This window comes from Aotus nancymaae, unplaced genomic scaffold (genome assembly GCF_030222135.1).
Source record: "Aotus nancymaae isolate 86718 unplaced genomic scaffold, 86718_ANA_hifiasm-v0.15.2.pri h1tg000041l, whole genome shotgun sequence".
In the NCBI taxonomy this organism is placed as follows: domain Eukaryota; kingdom Metazoa; phylum Chordata; class Mammalia; order Primates; family Aotidae; genus Aotus; species Aotus nancymaae.
Genome location: NW_026988455.1, coordinates 9,527,863 through 9,546,502, shown reverse-complemented (window position 1 = coordinate 9,546,502; position 18,640 = coordinate 9,527,863). Strand labels below are relative to the sequence as shown.

The window sequence follows — 18,640 nt, the reverse complement described above, 5'->3', positions numbered from 1 at the left end:
TCGAAATAAATAAATAAAATTTCTATTTTTTTGTTTTCATAATAATCTTTAAAAAAAAAAAGCAGAATATTCTGGATCATCTAGATGGCCACTTCATAATCAAGTACTGCCATGCATTCAGTGGCTGTATGTGTGTCTGTGTTGACAGCGGCAGTGGAGCCAAATATCACTTACAGTGACCGTATTTAATTTTTCACGGGTCCATGAGTCCTTGAGAGTCCTGTGGAAACATTCTCAGGTGTCCATTGGTCCTCGAGTTTGAGAAACACAGATGAAAATCCAACATCTTCATTGTATAGGTCCACAGAGTCAATAACTCATCCAAGAAGTGGCAGAATTAGAGCTAGAAGACAGGTCTCCTGATTTCTACCCAGGCCCAGGATTCCTTTTTTTTTCTTCACCGTATCTATGCCTCTCCATGGGGAAAACAGGATTTTAAACCAATGATTTGGCTTTTCTAATCATATATCTCAAAACAATTTAGCTTACCTCATGAGTATCAGAGGAATTAATATAACAAAAAAATGAATAAAATGAATAGATTTTTTTTAAAAAAGGGAAACCACCACCACACCTCTTTGTGTATAGAGATGGGAGCATTTGCTGGGATACTGACCTTTGAAATGCAGCACGTTTTCCGTGATGCTGATGGCAGGGTTCTGTGAAAAGAGACCAAGAATGCAAGAAGGCATTTTAATGAAGAGGAAAAAATGAGATTAAGCCAGGGGCTTCTTCCCCTCATCCTTCTCCAATGAGGAGTCAACCTCCTACTCTGTGCCTCCCCCAGAAATATATTTAGTCATTTATTCACATCTGTGTAGGCTTCCTCTGTCTGTCTGTACCTATCCAAGATTGCAGACTCCTGCAAGGAGGACCATAACTGTCCAATCAAGTACTGAATCAGTCGATTCTGAAAATGGCCAATCATGCAAGGTGCTATGTGAGATATGACAGGGGAATACACAGATCTCCAGTGGGACAGATGAGGCACTTTTTGTGAGAAGATATCAAATAGTTATCAAGAAACATATGGTCAAGATTGAAAGGGTGGTTAAAGGCAGTAAGTGTTAGCAGAGTTAAGAGAGACAGCACAACGGGAATAGAGTCGTGGGGAAAAGCTTCACCAAAGGTGAGACCTGTACTGCAACTTGAACGATAAATTAATTCCGACAGGTAGAGGGATGGGCAGAGGATTGCAGGTGGTGAATGAAAATGAAACATGCTGCGCCTGTGGTTCTAACTCAGCTCAGGCTCCAGACTCTTAACCCACAAAGGAAACAAGACTCAGAAGAGGTCAAAATTCTCCAACTGCTCATTTATTCCCAGAAGTTGCTACATACCTTCAATTTGGCAGCATCATTTAAGTGAAACTACTTAATACTTTTTTCAGTGAATGAGAAACAACCCACCTCCCACTTCCAGCTCACGGTTAATAAGCAAGAGGCAGCTCTTCTCAGTGTCATGGTGTTTGTTTTTCTTCTGCAGGCTTAGCTTTCTGGGCTCCTCAACTACAGCAGTCATCTGACCACAACCTCATGAGATTCCAAGCCAGAACAACCTAACAGAGCCCCCTCCTGAAGTCCTAACCCACAGAAACTGAGAGACAATAAATGATTATTGTTACTTTAAGCATTTGTTATGTTGCAACAGATAACAAATAATTATTAACTGCAATTACTTCTTTAAATGCTTGGTAGAACTTCCAGGTGAAGCCAGTTAGACCTGCGAATTTCCCCGTAGGAAGATTTCTGACTATTTAATGGTGACTGGGCTATCCTTTCCTATCTCTTTTATAGAAACTATCTTTATTTTTTGAAATTTGTCCATTTTATCTGATATGAACTTGTTTAATACTTTCTTTCTTTTTTAAAAAAAAGTCACCCAGGCTGGAGTGCAGTGGCTCAGTTTTGGTTCACTGCAAACTCCACCTCCCGGGTTCAAGCAATTCTCCTGATTCAGCCTCTCGAGTAGCTGGGATTACAGGTGTGCGCCACCACACCTGGCTAATTTTTATATTTTTAGTAGACACAGGGTTTTGTCATGTTGGCCAGACTGGTCTCCAGCTCCTTACCTCGGGTGATCCACCCACCTCAGCCTCCCAAATTGCTGGGATTACAGGCGTGAGCCACCGTGCCCAGCCCCCAATTTCATTTCTATCTCGTTAACTTTTCGATGTTTTTAAGACATTTTTATTCAACACTTTTAGTTATTTTTAAGAGAAAGCTCGATCTACACAACCTAGCCCATCTCTTACTAGAAAAGGAACTGTGCCTTTGCTTATGAAAAGAGGAGTGAATAGCCAGGCATGGTGCCATGCACCTATAGTTCCGGCTACTAGGGAGGCTGAAGTGGGAGGATCACTTGAACCCAGGGGTTTGAATTCAGCTAAGGGGAACATAGCAAGTAGCCAGACCCTGTCTCTAATTCTTTTAAAAAATAAAAAGAGAAAGAGAGTGGCTCAGCAAGGTGGCTCATGCCTATGATCCCAACACTTCAGGAGGCCTAAACAGGAAAATTGCTTGAGCCTAGGAGTTCAAGATCGGCCTAGGCAACATAGATCCCGTCTCTAAAAAATAAAAAAAAATTAGTCAGGTGTAGTTGTGCATGCCTGTGGTACCAACTACTTGGGAGGCTAAGCTGGGAGGAACACTTGGGCCCAGGAGGTCAAAGCTACAGTGAGCTATTATTGCATCACTGCATTCTAGCCTGGGTGACAGAGTAAGACCCTATCTCAAAAAAAGAAGTCAAAAAGGAAAAGAGAATAGGAAAACTTTCAAATCCACAGCAACTGTCATCTTTTTTTTTTTTTTGGAGACAGAATCTCCCTCTGTCACCCAGGCTGGAGTGCAGTGGTACGATCTCAGCTCACTGCATCCTCTACCTCCCAGGCTCAAGGATTGTTCCACTTCACCCTCTCAAGTAGCTGGGACTATGGGTCCACATCACCATGCCTGGCTAATATATTTTTTAAATTTTTTGTAGAGACAGTCTCCTTATGTTGCCGAGGCTGGTCCCGAACTCCTGGGCTCAAGCAATCCTCCACCTCAGCCTACCAAACTGCTGGGATTACAGGCATGAGCCACCGTGCCAAGCCATTATTTAAAAAATAACAATAAAATCACTTATATCACAGGTCTGTTATAAGGATTAAATTATCATAGCCTACAGAGCCTGGCAACTAGTAAGAATTCATATTCTAGTTGCTTTTCTTCCTCTGACTAGAGTATCCATCTAAATTTCCATGCCTGTTGAACACTACTTCTCTTTCAAAGTTGAGGTCAAATGTTAATTCCTCTTCCCTCCTTCTCACCCCTAACATCAGAATCAACAGCTTCCTTACTACTTTGTATTCACCTTTACTATAATACTTATCACACTGTTCCATAATCATTGGGATTGTTTAACTGCCCCTCTTGACCTGAGTTCTTTGATGGCAGGGACTGGGTTTTATTCATCTCTATATATCTAATGCCTCAGTAACTATTTAGTGAACTAAAATCAATTCATCTCATCTTCAGAATCTCTGGTGAACTACAGAGAGTTCACAATAAACTACTATCTAACACTTTAGACAAGAGTTTCCTTTCTCATTCAAATCATTAGTATTTATTTTTGCATTTATGTCATTAGTATGTGTACAGAAGAGTTAATATTGCAGGTCTGAGGCTGCAGTCTTTAAAAGGACCTGCTTCCAAGATCAGCCTTTGGCTGGCATCTAGAAACTCGGCTTTCCTCCATCCCCTAATAAGGGTGGTTCAACGTACCTAAACTGTGCCTACAAACAACGTCATTTATGGTGAATATCAACTTTCCTTCTAGGAGTCTGGAATTTTGGTACATGCTAGGCAGAGGTTACCTAAGTAACAAGTCCCCAATAAAAATAATGGGTACTTAATCACCAATGGGCTTCCCTGGGCAGAAATGTTATACCTAAGTCATTGCATTCTTCGTCGCTGGTGGAGCATGCTCAAGTATACCCCCTCACGGGAGGAAGAGTGATGAAGAGGTTTATATGTGCATTTCTCCAGACTCCACTTGTGCTTTTTTTCCACTGATCCTGTCCTCTATTCTTCAACTGTAACAAACTTTAGTCATAAGTACAATTACTAAGTCCCATGAATGAATCCTAGCAAATCACTGAGCACACTGGTGGGTGTTGGGAACCCCCCAAACTGTGTGTATTTTTATGTGATCCTTTTCACCCCAATGTTTTATTTTGAAAACTTTTAAATCTACAAAAAAAAATGGAAAAAGCCAGGTGCAGTGGCTCATGGCTATAATCCTAACACTATGGGAGGCCGAGGCAGGCAGATCATGAGGTCAGGAGATCGAGACTATCCTGGGGGCCAACACGGTGAAACACTGACTCTACTAAAAATACAAAAAAATTAGCTGGGCGTAGTGGCACGCGCTTGTAGTCTCAGCTCCTCGGGAGGCTGAGGCAGAAGAATTGCTTGAACCCGGGAGGCAGAGGTTGCAGTGAGCCAAGATCGTGCCACTTCATTCCAAACGGTGATAGAGCGAGACTCCATCTCAAAAAAAAAAAAAATTGAAAAAAATGGGCCAGGTGTGGTGGCTCACACTTACAATCCCAGCACTTTGGAAGGCCAAAGCAGGCAGATCACTTGACACCAGGAGTTTGGGGCCAGCCTGAACTCCAGCCTGGACAACAGAGCAAGACCCTGTCTCAAGTAAAAAAGAAAAAAAAATAGTATAATGAAAACTCACATGCCTTTTACCAATTGATTGCTAAATGTCATATTTGGTTTTTTTTAGGGTAGGGATAGCCTCCATTCTACAAAATATAATGAAAGCTCCCCAACATTTCCTTTTTATATGCACCCTTTTTTTGTGAATTATTTCAAAATGAGCTGCAGACATCATACTTCACCTCCAAATACTTCCTCTCCTAAGAAATTATTCTATCTTGCATAATTACCGATGCTTTCTAATACCTAAGAACAATAACTCCATTTTATCTAATAAGAAATCCACATAAACAATTGTCTTAAAGATGTTCAATTGTTTTCATTATTTATTGTAATGCAAGAAACCACTCCAAAACTTGACTTAAAACAACTATTTTATTATCTTACATGATTCTACAAGTTGACTGGGCTCAGCTATATAATTCTATTCCATGTCATGTTGGCTAGGGTTTTAGTTTATTGGGCTGGAACATTCAAGATGGGTCGCTCACTTAGTTCATAACTATTGTTGGTTGTCATTTGGGAATTCACCTAAAACTGCTGACCAGAATAACTCTATGTGGCCACTCCTTGTGGCTTGGGTCTCTCACAGCAGGGCTGCTCAGTTCTGAGGGAACATCTCAAGAGCAAGTGCTTCAAGAGAGAAGAGGAAGCTGGCAGTCATCTTAAAAAGAGTAAGCCGGCAGTCCTCTTATAAAGAGTAAGCCTGGGACTGGTCACAGCATCATTCTCCAGCCTTCTATTCACTAAGCTGCCACAGGGCCTGCCCAGATTCAGGGAAAGAGGAAATAAACTGCGAGTTTTGACGGTGCTCTTGAAGCGGTTATCCTGAAGCCACTACATTTATACTTTAAAAAAAAATCCAGGATCCAATCCAGGTTCATATATTCCTCTTGATTGTCATGCCTATTTTTATTTAATACAGACTTACACTTTTATTTATTTATTAACCCATGCTAGTTGTCTTGTAAAATGTATCATATTCTGGATTTGTCTGGCCATTCCTTCATATTAACCATTTTTGACAAAAATATTTCATATTTATGGCATCATTATGTTAGATGGTGACAATAAATTTGATCATTAAATTGAGAAGGTGACTGCCAGAACTTTCTACTGTAGTGTTTCCTTTTGTAATCAGCAAGTTACCTAATAATGTAATTTGCCATTCCCTCACAACACTCTTTCATCCAATGGTACAGTCAACCATTGTTAATCCTTACCTGAGGCATTTTCACACTAGAGGTTACAAAATTATAATTTTCTTTTTTTTTTTTTTCTGAGACGGAGTTTTGCTCTTGTTTCCCAGGCCAGAGTGCAATGGCGTGATCTCTGCTCACTGCAACCTCTGCCTTCCAGGTTCAAGCAATTCTCCTGCCTCAGCCTCTCAAGTAGCTAGGATTACAGGAATGTGCCACCACGTCCAGCTAATTTAGTATTTTTAGTAGAGACGGGATTTATCCATGTTGGTCAGGTTGGTCTCAAACTCCCGACCTCAGGTGATCCACCCGCCTTGGCCTCCCAAAGTATTGGGATTACAGGTATGAGCTACCACGCCCGGCAAAATTATAATTTTCTTATTCAGTCATTCCTTTTTCATTTTCTAGTTGGTATTCTTCTGCAAAAAAGAGTTTTCCCTTTTTCTCTTCTCTCCCTCTTTTTTTTGAATTGAAATTTTAATTGAGATAATTGTAGATTCACATGCAGCTCCAAGAAATAAATATATACACCTACTGTGTACCCACAAAAAAAAAAACAAATTTAAAAAGAAATAGTACTAAGAGATTTCTTGTATACTGCCTAGTTTCCCCCAATGGTAGCATTTTACAAAACTACAGTATAATATCAAAATCAGGATACTAACATTGACACAATCTACCTATCTTATTCAGATTTCCCAGTTTTACTTGCATTTGCTTGCAGGTATGTATGTGTATGTCTGTGTGTTTTTACACAATTTGATCACATGCATAGGTTCATCTACCTACTGTCACAGTCAAGATACTGAACAGCTCTAGCTCCCTTGTGGTACCTTTGCAAAAACCTCCAGCCCCCTGCTCCAGCCTGCATCCTCTCTGGTCTATATTTCTTTTTGACTATCACTATGGACTCACAGGTTTTCTTTTGTGATCCACTCAGCCATATTCCATGGCCATTACTACTCTTTTTGATGTTCAAATTGTCACAAACTTGTCCAGTAGAAATCCCTTCAAACCAGCTCCTGTATTATGCTGACATGACTGTGTATCCTTGAGGATATTTTGTTCTTTCTCTGGCACAGATTTGGAATAATTGGCCATTTCTTCAAGGAGACATAGTTCTTTTGGTTGGAAATGGTAATTTAGAAGACATAATCTAAGCACACTGAGGTATAGTCAATGTTCATCGTTCAGTGGGCTAGCTAGGAATTTAAAAAGCGATGATATCATAGTGAAGTTTCCAATTCAAGCTATTACAAAGCTTCTCCTTACCTTGTTATTTAACATTTATATCTCTTATAGTGAAAATATTACTAATAACATTAATACATTTATATATTTGTTTTATTCCAAAAAAGTTTCAGAATTAGAATATCAATTTTTTTTAACTAATAATAAACCTACTAATTACTTGCAGATGTTTCCTTGTGGAAAATAAGAAAACAAGACAGAAAATTTGTATTCAATTTAAAATAAAAGGAAAGGGAAAAAAACCCTTCTAAGTGTAACATTTAATTGCAGTTCTTTTTGTCCTTGGAATATAATCCACTAAAGGCGGGGAGGGTTGATTTTTAAAAAGGACATTATCTACTAAAGAACCAGGGTACTGTGTTCAAATGTTATTTGTATTAATCAGTTTATCTGTATGATTTTGTCATCAATTTGATATATAGTTAGTTGCTTTTGATTCTGTTTAATTTCAAGATTTGCTTTTTTATTCTTTTTTAATACAATTTTATCTTTGAATATGTAAAACATTCCCATTGTTCAAAAGTCAAACTTTGTAAAACGATTTCCTCAAAAATCTTGCTCCCAAACCCATCCTCCTCTACCACATTCCTACTCCCCACCTACCGGTAACCATTTCATTCATTTCTGGTTTATCTATTCTCTGTATATGTGTGTGTGTGTTGCAAAAATTAGCAAATATATTCAGATATTCTTATTTTCATCCAGGCACAGAGAATTATGCCTGAAATCCCAGCACTTTGGGAGACCAAGGCAGGTAGATCGCTTGAGCTCAGGAGTTCGAAACCAACCTGGGCAACACAGTGAAACCCTGTCTCTACAAAAAATACAAAAATTAGCCTGGCATGGTGGCATGTGCCTGTAGTCCCAGCTACTTGGGAGACTAAGGTAAGAGGATCGCTTGGGCCCAGGAAGTCAAAGCTGCAGTGATCATGCCATTGCACTTCAGCCTGGGTGACAGAGTGAGATCCTGTCTCAAACTAACATCTAAAACAGATATTCTTATTTTCCCTTCTTTCTATACAAAAAGTAGCATACAATATACATTCTTATACATCTTGCTTTTTTTTTCATCTAAATAAATCCTTATCAGTTCATAAATATCTTACTCTTTCTTGTTATAGCTGTATGATACTCAATTGAGTATTTGTATCAGTTTGTATCATCTTCTAATTCCCCATTTTGGGGACATAAACAATTTCAAAGAATACCAACCAACTTCAGGTTACTAGGAGACCATGGTAAAATGAAACAAAACAAGACCATTGCATAAATTTGTCTAATGACAGGTCACTATGCCATCTACAAAATACCCAATCATAGAACTGTCCCTGCTTTCTGGTAACATCCAATCTATAGCAGACCCCACTTCCTTAGATACCCCTGCCATCACCCAATGAAAGCACAAATCCTATAAAACAAGTTCTTTTTTGATACCCTCTTACTGAGATACCACGTTTCCCTATGCTGTGTGTTCTCCCTCACTGGAACAAGCAATAAACTCAGCTTGTTTAACTACGAGGTGTGTTTTGGTGATCTTTGGCTGAACAGCATTAACAGTTTAAATAAACTCTCAAAGAGGTCTTTCAATAAATAAAAACTCGAAGTAATAAGAAAGCTTGTATCATAGTATAATCAGCGGCATTTTCCCCCTCATTATCATGATGGAAAAAAATAAAAATAAAATAGTGGTGCATTTTGCAATCAAGTCTAAGATATCACAAAATTCTATTTTCACCCAGACTACTGCCCTGAACTCTATATTTGTATAGTTATATTACTACTTCACATTTTCACATGGAAATTGTTTAAAACAAGACTCTCAAACTAATATGTCCAAAAGGGGAATCTTGATTTTGGCCCCTAAACCTCTTCTCCAGTCTTAATCATTTCAGTAAACTGTACTGTCATCTACTCTGTGCTTAAGCTGAAATCTTAAGAGTAGTTATTGGCTGGGCGTGGTGGCTCATGCCTGTAATCTAAGCACTTTGGAGGCCAAGGCACGCGGATCACCTGAGGTCGGGAGTTGAAGACCAGCCTGACCAACTTGGTGAAACCCCATCTTATAAAAAATAAAATTAGATTTTAAAAAGACTAGTCATTAATTCTTTTCTCTTTCTCTCCAACAAGTCCATCAAGGCCTGAAGGTTCTCGCCAAATACATCTCAAATGTGTCCACGGCTCTCCACCTCCACATCCCCAGACCGAGCCGCCTCATCTCTCACCCATACTACTGTAACAGGCTCCCTAAATGGTTTTCTAGATTTCACTTTTGCCCCTTTATAATTCATATAGCAGCCAGAATAATCTTTTTTGAAACACAAATCCGACAAAGTCACTTCTCCGCTTAAAACTCTTTAATAGTTTCCCATTGCTCTTAACAATAAAACCCAAGCTCCTTACCATGGCAACAAGGCTCTACATGACCTACATTTTGCAAACCCTTCTATCCCCATCTCCCTCCAACTTATTCCTCACTACACTCCAAGCATACTAATATCCTTTCTGCTCCTAGAACCCCACTAAGCCTTTGCTTGCCTTTAAGTCTGTGGACTTGTTAGAATGTTCTTTTCCCAGCTTTCTGCACAATTCATTTTATCTTTCAAGTTTCACCTAGCTAGAATATCACCTCTTCAATGAAGCCTTCCCTGACCACTCTATTTAAAAGAGCCTCTACTGATTATTCTCTATTTCATCACTCTCTTTTTTTTTTTTTGATATGGAGTTTCGCTCTTGTTACCCAGGCTGGAGTACAATGGTGCGATCTTGGCTCACCGCAACCTCCACCTCCTGGGTTCAGGCAATTCTCCTGCCTCAGCCTCCTGAGTAGCTGGGATTACAGGCATGTGCCACCATGCCCAGCTAATTTTTTGTATTTTTAGTAGAGACGGGGTTTCACCATGTTGACCAGGATGGTCTAGATCTCTTGACCTCATGATCCACCCGCATCGGCCTCCCAAAGTGCTGGGATTACAGGCGTGAGCCACCGCGCCCAGCCCCCATCACTCTCTTTATTTCCTGCATAGAACTTAACCTAGGTAATTATTTATTCATATATCTATTGTCCGTCTCCCTCAATCTGAAGGTAGTGCCTTTATATGTATTGCTCAATAATGAATACCTAGTACTTAGCACTGTGCTTGGACCATTGTGAGTGGTCAATAGTTACTAGATTATTTAACTTACTGCTTTATAAGTACTTTTGTGCTGTGGTAATAAAACAGCTTAGACTTACTGATTTCTATTATGAAATATTTCAAGCAATCAGACAAACAGAAAATAATAGCAAACACCACTATACCTAACATCCATTAGCATTTTGCTTTATTTGCCTCCATTTTTAAAAAAATAAATGAAACAGATACAGATACATTATACAATTATTCGATCCCAAAGCCCTCTCTCCCTCAAACACACCCATCTTCACAGGTAACCCCTATTCTAGGATTGGAGTTTGTCATTTCCACTGTATTTCTTTATTCACTTACAACATGTTAGGCATTCACAACAATATACAGAATGATTTTACATGTCACATAAATAATTTCATATTGCCTATATCATTCTTCAACTTGCTTTTTATTTGATATTGTATTTCTAAGCTTTAATTCTAAAAAGATGGTTCTGTTTCATTCACTGTAGCTGTTGTACAGTATGCCATTGTATAAATATACCACAATTTCTCCACTTTCCAGCTGACAAAAATTGAGGCTGTTTTCAATTCTTTGCTGCAATGAACATTCTACCTCCACCTGCATATGTGTAAGAGCTTCTCTAAAAAGCAAACCTTCCAAGTCATGAAGACATACGTCTTCAGCTTGACAAGATAGTACCAAACTGTTCTCCAAATCAGTTGTACCAATTAGAACTTTGACCAACTGCATAAAAATTGTCTGGCACCGTGGCTCACGCCTGTAATCCCAACACTTTGGGAGGCCAAGGCAGGCAAATTACTTGAGGTCAGGCATTCGAGACCAGCCTGGCCAACATGGTGAAACCCCGTCTCTACTAAAAATACAAAAATTAGCTGGGCGTGGTGACAGGCGCCTGTAGTCCCAGCTATTTGGGAGGCTGAGGCAGGAGAATCACTTGAGCCTGGGAGGCGGAGGTTGCAGTGAGCTAAGATCGCGCCACTGCACTCCAGTCTGGATGACAGAGGGAGACTCCATCCCCCCCCAAAAAAAGGTGCTATCAATGAACATTCTCAAAAACAGTTGGTCATGTCAGACTTTTTCATTTTTCCCAATCTAATGTGAGAAACAGTATCCTATCATTGTAATGTACAGGCATACCTTGGAGCTACTGCAGGTTCTGTTCCAGACCACCACAATAAAGCTAATATCACAATAAAGTGAGTCACACAAATTTTGTTGTTTCCTAGTACATATAAATGTTATGTTTACATTATACTGTAGTCTATTGAGTATGCAATATTATTCTAAAAAACAGTATACATACCTTAACTTTAAAATATTTCATTGCTAAAAAATGCTAATGATCATGTGAGCTTTCAGAGAGTTGGAATCCTTTTGCTGATGGCAGGTCCTGCCTCGATGTTGATGGCTGTGGATGGACTGATCCAGGTGGTGACTACTGAAGTTTGGGGTGGCTGTGGCAATTTTTTTTTTTTGAGACGGAGTCTGGCTCTATCACCCAGGCTGGAGTGCAATGGCACGATCTTGGCTCACTGCAACCTCTGCCTCCCAGGTTCAAGCGATTCTCCTGACTTAGCCTCCTGAGTAGTTGGGACTACAGGCATGTGCCACCATGCGTGGCTAATTTATATATATGCATATATATATGTGTGTATATATATATATATATATTTTTTTTTTAAGTAGAGACAGGGTTTCACCGTGTTAACCAGGATAGTCTCGATCTCCTGACCTTGTGATCCACCCGCCTCGGCCTCCCAAAGTGCTAGGATTAAAGGCATAAGCCACTACGCCCGGTCGCAATTTCTTAAAGGAGGACAATAATGAAGTTTGTCTCATTGATTTGAGTCTTCCTTTCATGAAAGGTTTCTTTGCAGCATGCAATGCTGTTTGATACTGTTTTACCCACAGCAGAACTTCCTTTAAAATCAGAGTATCCTCTCAACCCCTGCCACGCTTTATAACTGAGTTTATAAAGGAATAGTATAAATCCTTTGTTGTCAGTTCAACAGTGTTCACGGCATCTTTATCAGAAATACATTCTGTCTCAGGAAACCACTTTCTTTGCTCATCCATAAGAAGCAACTCCCTTCAAGTCTGATCATGAGATTGCAGCAATTCAGTCACACCTTCAGGCTCCACTTCTAAGTCTAGTTCTCTTGCTATTTCCACCACACTTGCAGTTACTACCTCCACTGAAGTCTTGAATCCCTCAAAATCATCCTTGAGGGTTGGATTCTACTTCTTCCAAAATGCTGTTCATTTTTATGTTTTGACCTCTTCCTATGAATTACAAATGTTCTTAATGATCTCTAGAATGGTGAATCCTTTCCAGAAGGTTTTCAATTGACTTTTCCCAGGTCCATCACAGGAATCACTACCAAAGACAGTTTTACTCTTTCAAAAAGGTAAATAAATAATAAATTGATTTATTTTCTAAATAAGACCTGAAAAATTACTCCTTGATCCATGAGCTGCAGAAGGAATGTTATGTTAGCAGGCATGAAAACAACATTAATTTTCTCAATATTTCTATCAGCACTCTTGGGTGACTCGGTGCACTGTCAATGAGCAGTAGTATTTTGAAAGGAATATATATATATTTTTCTGAGCAGTTGGTCTCAACAGTGGGCTTAAAATATGCAGTAAACTATTCTGTAAACAAATGTGCTGTCATCCAGGAGTCGTTATCCCCTTTACAGAGCATAGGCAAAGTAGATTCAGCATAATTTTTTTTTTTTTTTGAGACAATCTTACTCTGTTGCCCAGGCTGGAGTGCAGTGGTGCAATCTCGGCTCACTGAAACCTCTGCCTCCCAAATTCAAGCAATTCTTCTGCCTCAGCTTCCCAGTTAGCTGGGATTACAGGCGCCCGCCACCACACCCAGCTAATTTTTTAGTAGAGATGAGGTTTCGCCATGTTGGCCAGGCTGGTCTTGAACTGCTGACCTCAGGTAATCCACCTGCCTCAGCCTCCCAAAGTGCTGGGATTAGAGGCGTGAGCCACCATGCCTGGCCGATTTAGCATAATTCTTAAGGGCCCTAGGATTTTCGGAATGGTAAAGGAGCACTGGCTTCAACTTCAAGCCACCAGCTGCATTAGCCTCTAACAAGAGAGTCAGCCTGCCCTTTGAAGCTTTGAGCTCGGGCACTGACATCTCCTCTCTAACTATAAAAGTCCTACATAGCATCTTCTTCCAATAGAAGGCTGTTTTGTCCACACTGAAGATCTGTTGTTCAGTACAGCCTTCATCAAGGATCTTAGCTACATCTTCTGGATACCTTGCTGCAGCTTCTACATCAGCACCTGCAGCTTTACTTTGCACTTTTATCTTAGGGAACCTTTTCTTAAGCCTCACGCATCAACTTCCGCTAGCTTCAAATTTCTCTTCTGCAGCTTCCTCACCCTCTCAGCCTTCACAGAATTGAGTTGGGGCCTTGTTCTGGATTAGGCTTTGGCTTAAGATAATGTTGTGGCTGATTTATGTTCTCTCCAGACCACTCAAACTTTCTCCGTATCAGCAATATGGCTATTTTGCTTTCTTATCATTTGTGTATTCACTGGAGTCACACTTTTAATTTTCTTTAAGAATTTTTTCTTTGCATTCAAACTTGGCTATTTGGTGCAAAGGCCTAGCTTTAAGCCTGTCTCAGTTTTGACATGCCTTCCTCACTAAGCTTAATGATTTCTATCTAGCTTTTGATTTAAAGTGAGACATGTGCAACTCTTCACTTTAATACTTAGAAGCCATTGTAGGGTTTTTTGTTTTGTTTTGTTTTTGAGACAGTCTTACTCCACCACCCAGGCTGGATGGAGTGCAGTGGCTGATCTCAGCTCACTGCAACCTCAGTCTCCCGGGTTCAAGCGATTCTCTTGCCTCAGCCTCCTGAGTAGTTGGGATTACTGGCATCCGCCACCACATCTGGCTAATTTTTGTGTGTTTTTTTTTAGTAGAGATGGGATTTCACCATGTTGGCCAGGCTGGTCTCCTGACCTCAAGCGATCCACCCGCCATGGCCTCCCAAAGTGCTAGAAATACAGGGGTGAGCCATCACCCTGACCCCATTGCAAGGTTATTAACTGGCCTAATTTCAATATTGTTGTGTCTTAGAGGATAGCGAGGCCCAAGAAGAGGAAGAGAGATGGAGGAATGGCCAGTGAGAGCAGTCAGAACATACACATGTATCAGTTAAGTTCACCATCTTATCTAGGTGCATTTCATTTTGCCACAAAACAATCACAATATTGGCAGGCACAGTGGCTCACGCCTATAATCTCAGCACTTTGGGAGGCCGAGGTGGGCAGATCACTTGAGCTTAGGAGCTCAAGACCAGTCTGGACAACATGGCAAAACCTCATTTCTACAAAAAATACAAAAACTAGCTGGGCACGGTGGCACACACCTGTAGTCCCAGCTACTCAGGAAGCTGAGGTAGAAGGACCACTTGAGACTGGAAGGTGGAGGTTGCAGAGGGCCAAGATCCTAACACTGCACTCCAGCCTGGGTGACAGAGTGAGACCCTGTCTCAAAAATAAATAAATAAATAATAAAAACAAACAATCACAATAGTAACATCAAAGCTAGGCACAGCGGCTGAAGCCTGTAATCTCAGGGATCTGGGAGGCCAAGCCAAAAGGACTGGTTGAGCCCAGGAGTTCAAGACTAGCCTGGCCGACATAATGAGACCCCACCTCTAAAAAATTTTTAAAATTAAAAATTAGGACGGGCGCGGTGGCTCACGCCTGTAATCCCAGCACTTTGGGAGGCCGAAGCAGGTGGATCACGAGGTCAAGAGATTGAGACCATCGTGGTCAACATGGTGAAACCCCGTCTCTACTAAAAATACAAAAAAATTAGCTGGGCACGGTGGCGCGTGCCTGTAATCCCAGCTACTCGGGAGGCTGAGGCAGGAGAATTGCCTGAACCCAGGAGGCAGAGGTTGTGGTGAGCTGAGATCGCGCCACTGCACTCCAGCCTGGGTAACAAGAGTGAAACTCCATCTCAAAAAAAATAAAAAATTAAAATTAAAATTAAAAATTAGCTAGGCAGGTACCTGTAGTCCTACTTGGGAGGCTAGGGTAGGAGGATTGCTCAAGCCCAGGAGTTCAAGGCTACAGTGAGCTATGATCACACTGCTGCACAGCAACAGAGCAAGACCCTGTCTCAAAAAAAAAAAAGAGTAACAACAAAGATCACTGATCACAGATCACCAGAACAGATATAATAATGAAAAAATCTGAACTTTTCCAAGAATTAACCAAAATATAACACAGAGACACAAAGTGAGCACATGCTGTTGGAAAAATGACGCCAACAGGCTTTGTTGCCACAGTCCTTCAATTTGTCAAAACTGCATTATCTGCAAAGCACAATAAAGCAAAGCACAATAAAACCAGGTATGCCTGTAAATGTCCTGGATCATAATTGAGGTTAAGCATCTTTTCAGACTTATTGGCCATTCTTGTTTCTTTTTACTCTGAAATGTTTGTATTATCTGCCCCTTTTTCTATTGGGTAATAGGTCTTTTTCTTATTGGTCTGTAGGTGTTCTTTAAATATTCATGATATTAGTCATCTCTCAGTGATATGCACTGCAAATGTCTTCTTCAAGTTTGTCTTAAATGTGTCAATCTTTGTCTTTAGGGTTTGTGTTTTGTGCATCTTGCTTAAGACATTCTTCCCCTTTCCAATATTATAAAGATAGTCTCCTGGCCAGGCCTGGTGGCTCACGCCTATAATCCCAGCACTTTGGGAGGCAGAGGCGGGCGGATCATGAGGTCAAGAGATCGAGACCATCCTGGCCAACATGGTGAAACCCTGTCTCTACTAAAAATACAAAAATTAGCTAGGTGTGGTGGCGCATGCCTGTAATCCCAGCTACTCGGGAGACTGAGGCAGGAGAATCGCTTGAACTTGAGAGGTGGAGGTTGCAGTGAGCCAAGACTGCACCACTGCACTCCAGCCTGGTGACACAGCCAGACTCCGTCTCAAAAGAAAAAAAAGATAGTCTCCTGTATTTCTTTTTAGTAGTTTTGCTTTATGCATTTAGGTCATTAATCCACCTGAAATTGATTTTTGTGTATGGCATAAAGCAGGATCTTATTTTCTTTTTGCCATTTGGATTACCAATTGTCTCAGTACAATTTCCTGAATGGGTCATTCTTTCCTCATTAATTTGTAAGACCACCTCTTGTCATACCATAATTTTTCATATATGAATAGGTCTGCTAATAAACTCCATTATTCCATTGCTCTGTGTCCATCCCTCTCATCTAAGGCTTAATATCGCAATCATCATAATCACTCAATTGAACTGCACACTAGAATTTGCAGAGCACTTTCAAATCCATTTTCCGATTCAGACCTCAAAATGGTCCTATGAGTTAGGCACTACTATTCATATCTGTCTGGATGAAGAGCCTGAGGTTCACAAAGGTTAAGGGAATCATGGTCACCAGAGAGTTAAATCTAAGAACATGGACCCAGTCTCATGTGTTCAGTTAGCACTCTTTCCACTAGACTCCGTTAGGTAAGGACAGAAACGATATCTTTTAAACAGCTTTCAAACACAGCTACGCACTCTGTTTACAACACCCAAAACAAACAAGCACCTTGTAAATAAACCAGTGCTTTAACAACTATGTTTATTGGGACAAACATGTTCATTATACTCATCTTGAAAGTAAATTCTATTTTAAAAGTAACCCTGCCTTAGCTGGCCTCTTTGCTGCTGTTCACCTCAGGCATAGACGAGGCCACCACCATTTCTCCTCACATCAGCCATGTTCTCTCACAGTCACTAGCCCTGCAGCTCCAAAGACAGAATAGAGATGTGACGACTGGACAGTTCCCTGTGTCAGGAAGGAGGGAGACAGAGCCAATGCCTCCAAACTGGAACTAAACACTTTAAAACTCACACATAAGTTGTGGGACATGCTACAGAAAGCAGGGAGTGTTAAAGTGCTGTCCAAGAACCCCACACCTAGCTAAATGATAGACAAGAGTAGGTACTCCATAAATGATTTTTACTGAACAAGTAAATGAAGTGCTTCATCCAGAGCCAGAACCAGGGGTTTCTTTTTCTTTTTCTTTTTTAAATAACAAATCTGCACATCTATAACCACTGGTTTCGACAGGCCCTGCATAGACCAATCAGCTAAGATGAAAAAAAAAAAAAAGAAAGCAGCCACTGACATTCAGAAGCAAACACAGCACTCATAGCCAGGCCATGTTATTCTCCTATGAGACCTAAACAATCTTACAGAATACCAACCTCAGACAAGGTTACTCTGAAATCCTCATAAAATGAGACAAAGGCCATTTCACAATTTTGTTTTAAGCGCAGACAAATACATAGTGACTATGCCACCCACGAAATACCAAACACCCTCTGGCCAAATTGAGTGACTGCTACACCTCTGGCAATTACAGGTTTGTTCTTGTACTAGTCTCCCTTCCCTACAGATAAGATTTATTCAGATACTCAAACACAAAACTCCCACATTTTCTTACAGGATCTTATCTGAAGTGAAACCCGACCTCCTTAACCCTCCCCTCCCCTAATCACCAACACCCAAATCCTATAATCAGTTCTAACACCCTCCTAATGAAACACCCCAGGGTTCCCCATGGACTGTGCTCTCTCTTGATGCAATAATAAACCCAACTTGTTTTACTACAGGTGTGTTCCTAGTGGTCTTTGGGCATTGACATGCCTTGAGTCAGAGATTACAAGTGTCTAAAAGTGTATGCCTTTCTCTTTCTGGAATGTTCTCCCAGTCTTAGTTTGACAAAAATAATTCTCATTTCTGGAAGTCACCTCTATCTAAATGAAAGAAAGGTAACAAATTCGTTTAACACCAGGTACCTGGTTCAACATCCAACTCCAATTCTACCAATAAACATACTCTTTAACAAAACTTTTTGTTGTATATGATACGCCTCCTTCTAGATAGCATGCCCTTGAAAAGCTGAGTCTGACTCATCTTTGTAAATCTGTACTATCCGACATGTATTAGAGGATTTCTTTCATGAATGTTAGTAACATGTTACTTTTAAACTCATAATAGTTGAAATATAGGTGCCTCTAAACTACATACGTGAAACCCCAGAACAAAAACAAAAAACGAGGGTGAAAAAATGATTTATTTTTCCCCAAAATTTTTTAGATGGTTACTTTTTTTTTTTTTTTTTAAGATGGACTCAGGCCGGGCATGGTGGCTTACAGCTATAATCTCAGCACTTTGGGAGGCCGAGGCGGGTGGATCACGAGGTCAAGAGATCGAGACCATCCTGGTCAACATGGTGAAACCCTGTCTCTACTAAAAAT

General features: G+C 40.4%; 1 protein-coding gene across 1 annotated transcript in view; it reads right to left on the bottom strand.

The window, feature by feature from the left end:
- HACD3 (3-hydroxyacyl-CoA dehydratase 3) overlaps positions 1–18,640 on the bottom strand; it is a 41,433-nt gene that overhangs the window by 19,656 nt on the left and 3,137 nt on the right. The window contains exon 2 of the mRNA XM_012454503.3: positions 617–659. Coding sequence (XP_012309926.1) covers positions 617–659 — 43 coding nt within the window. The remainder of the gene's footprint in view (positions 1–616; positions 660–18,640) is intronic.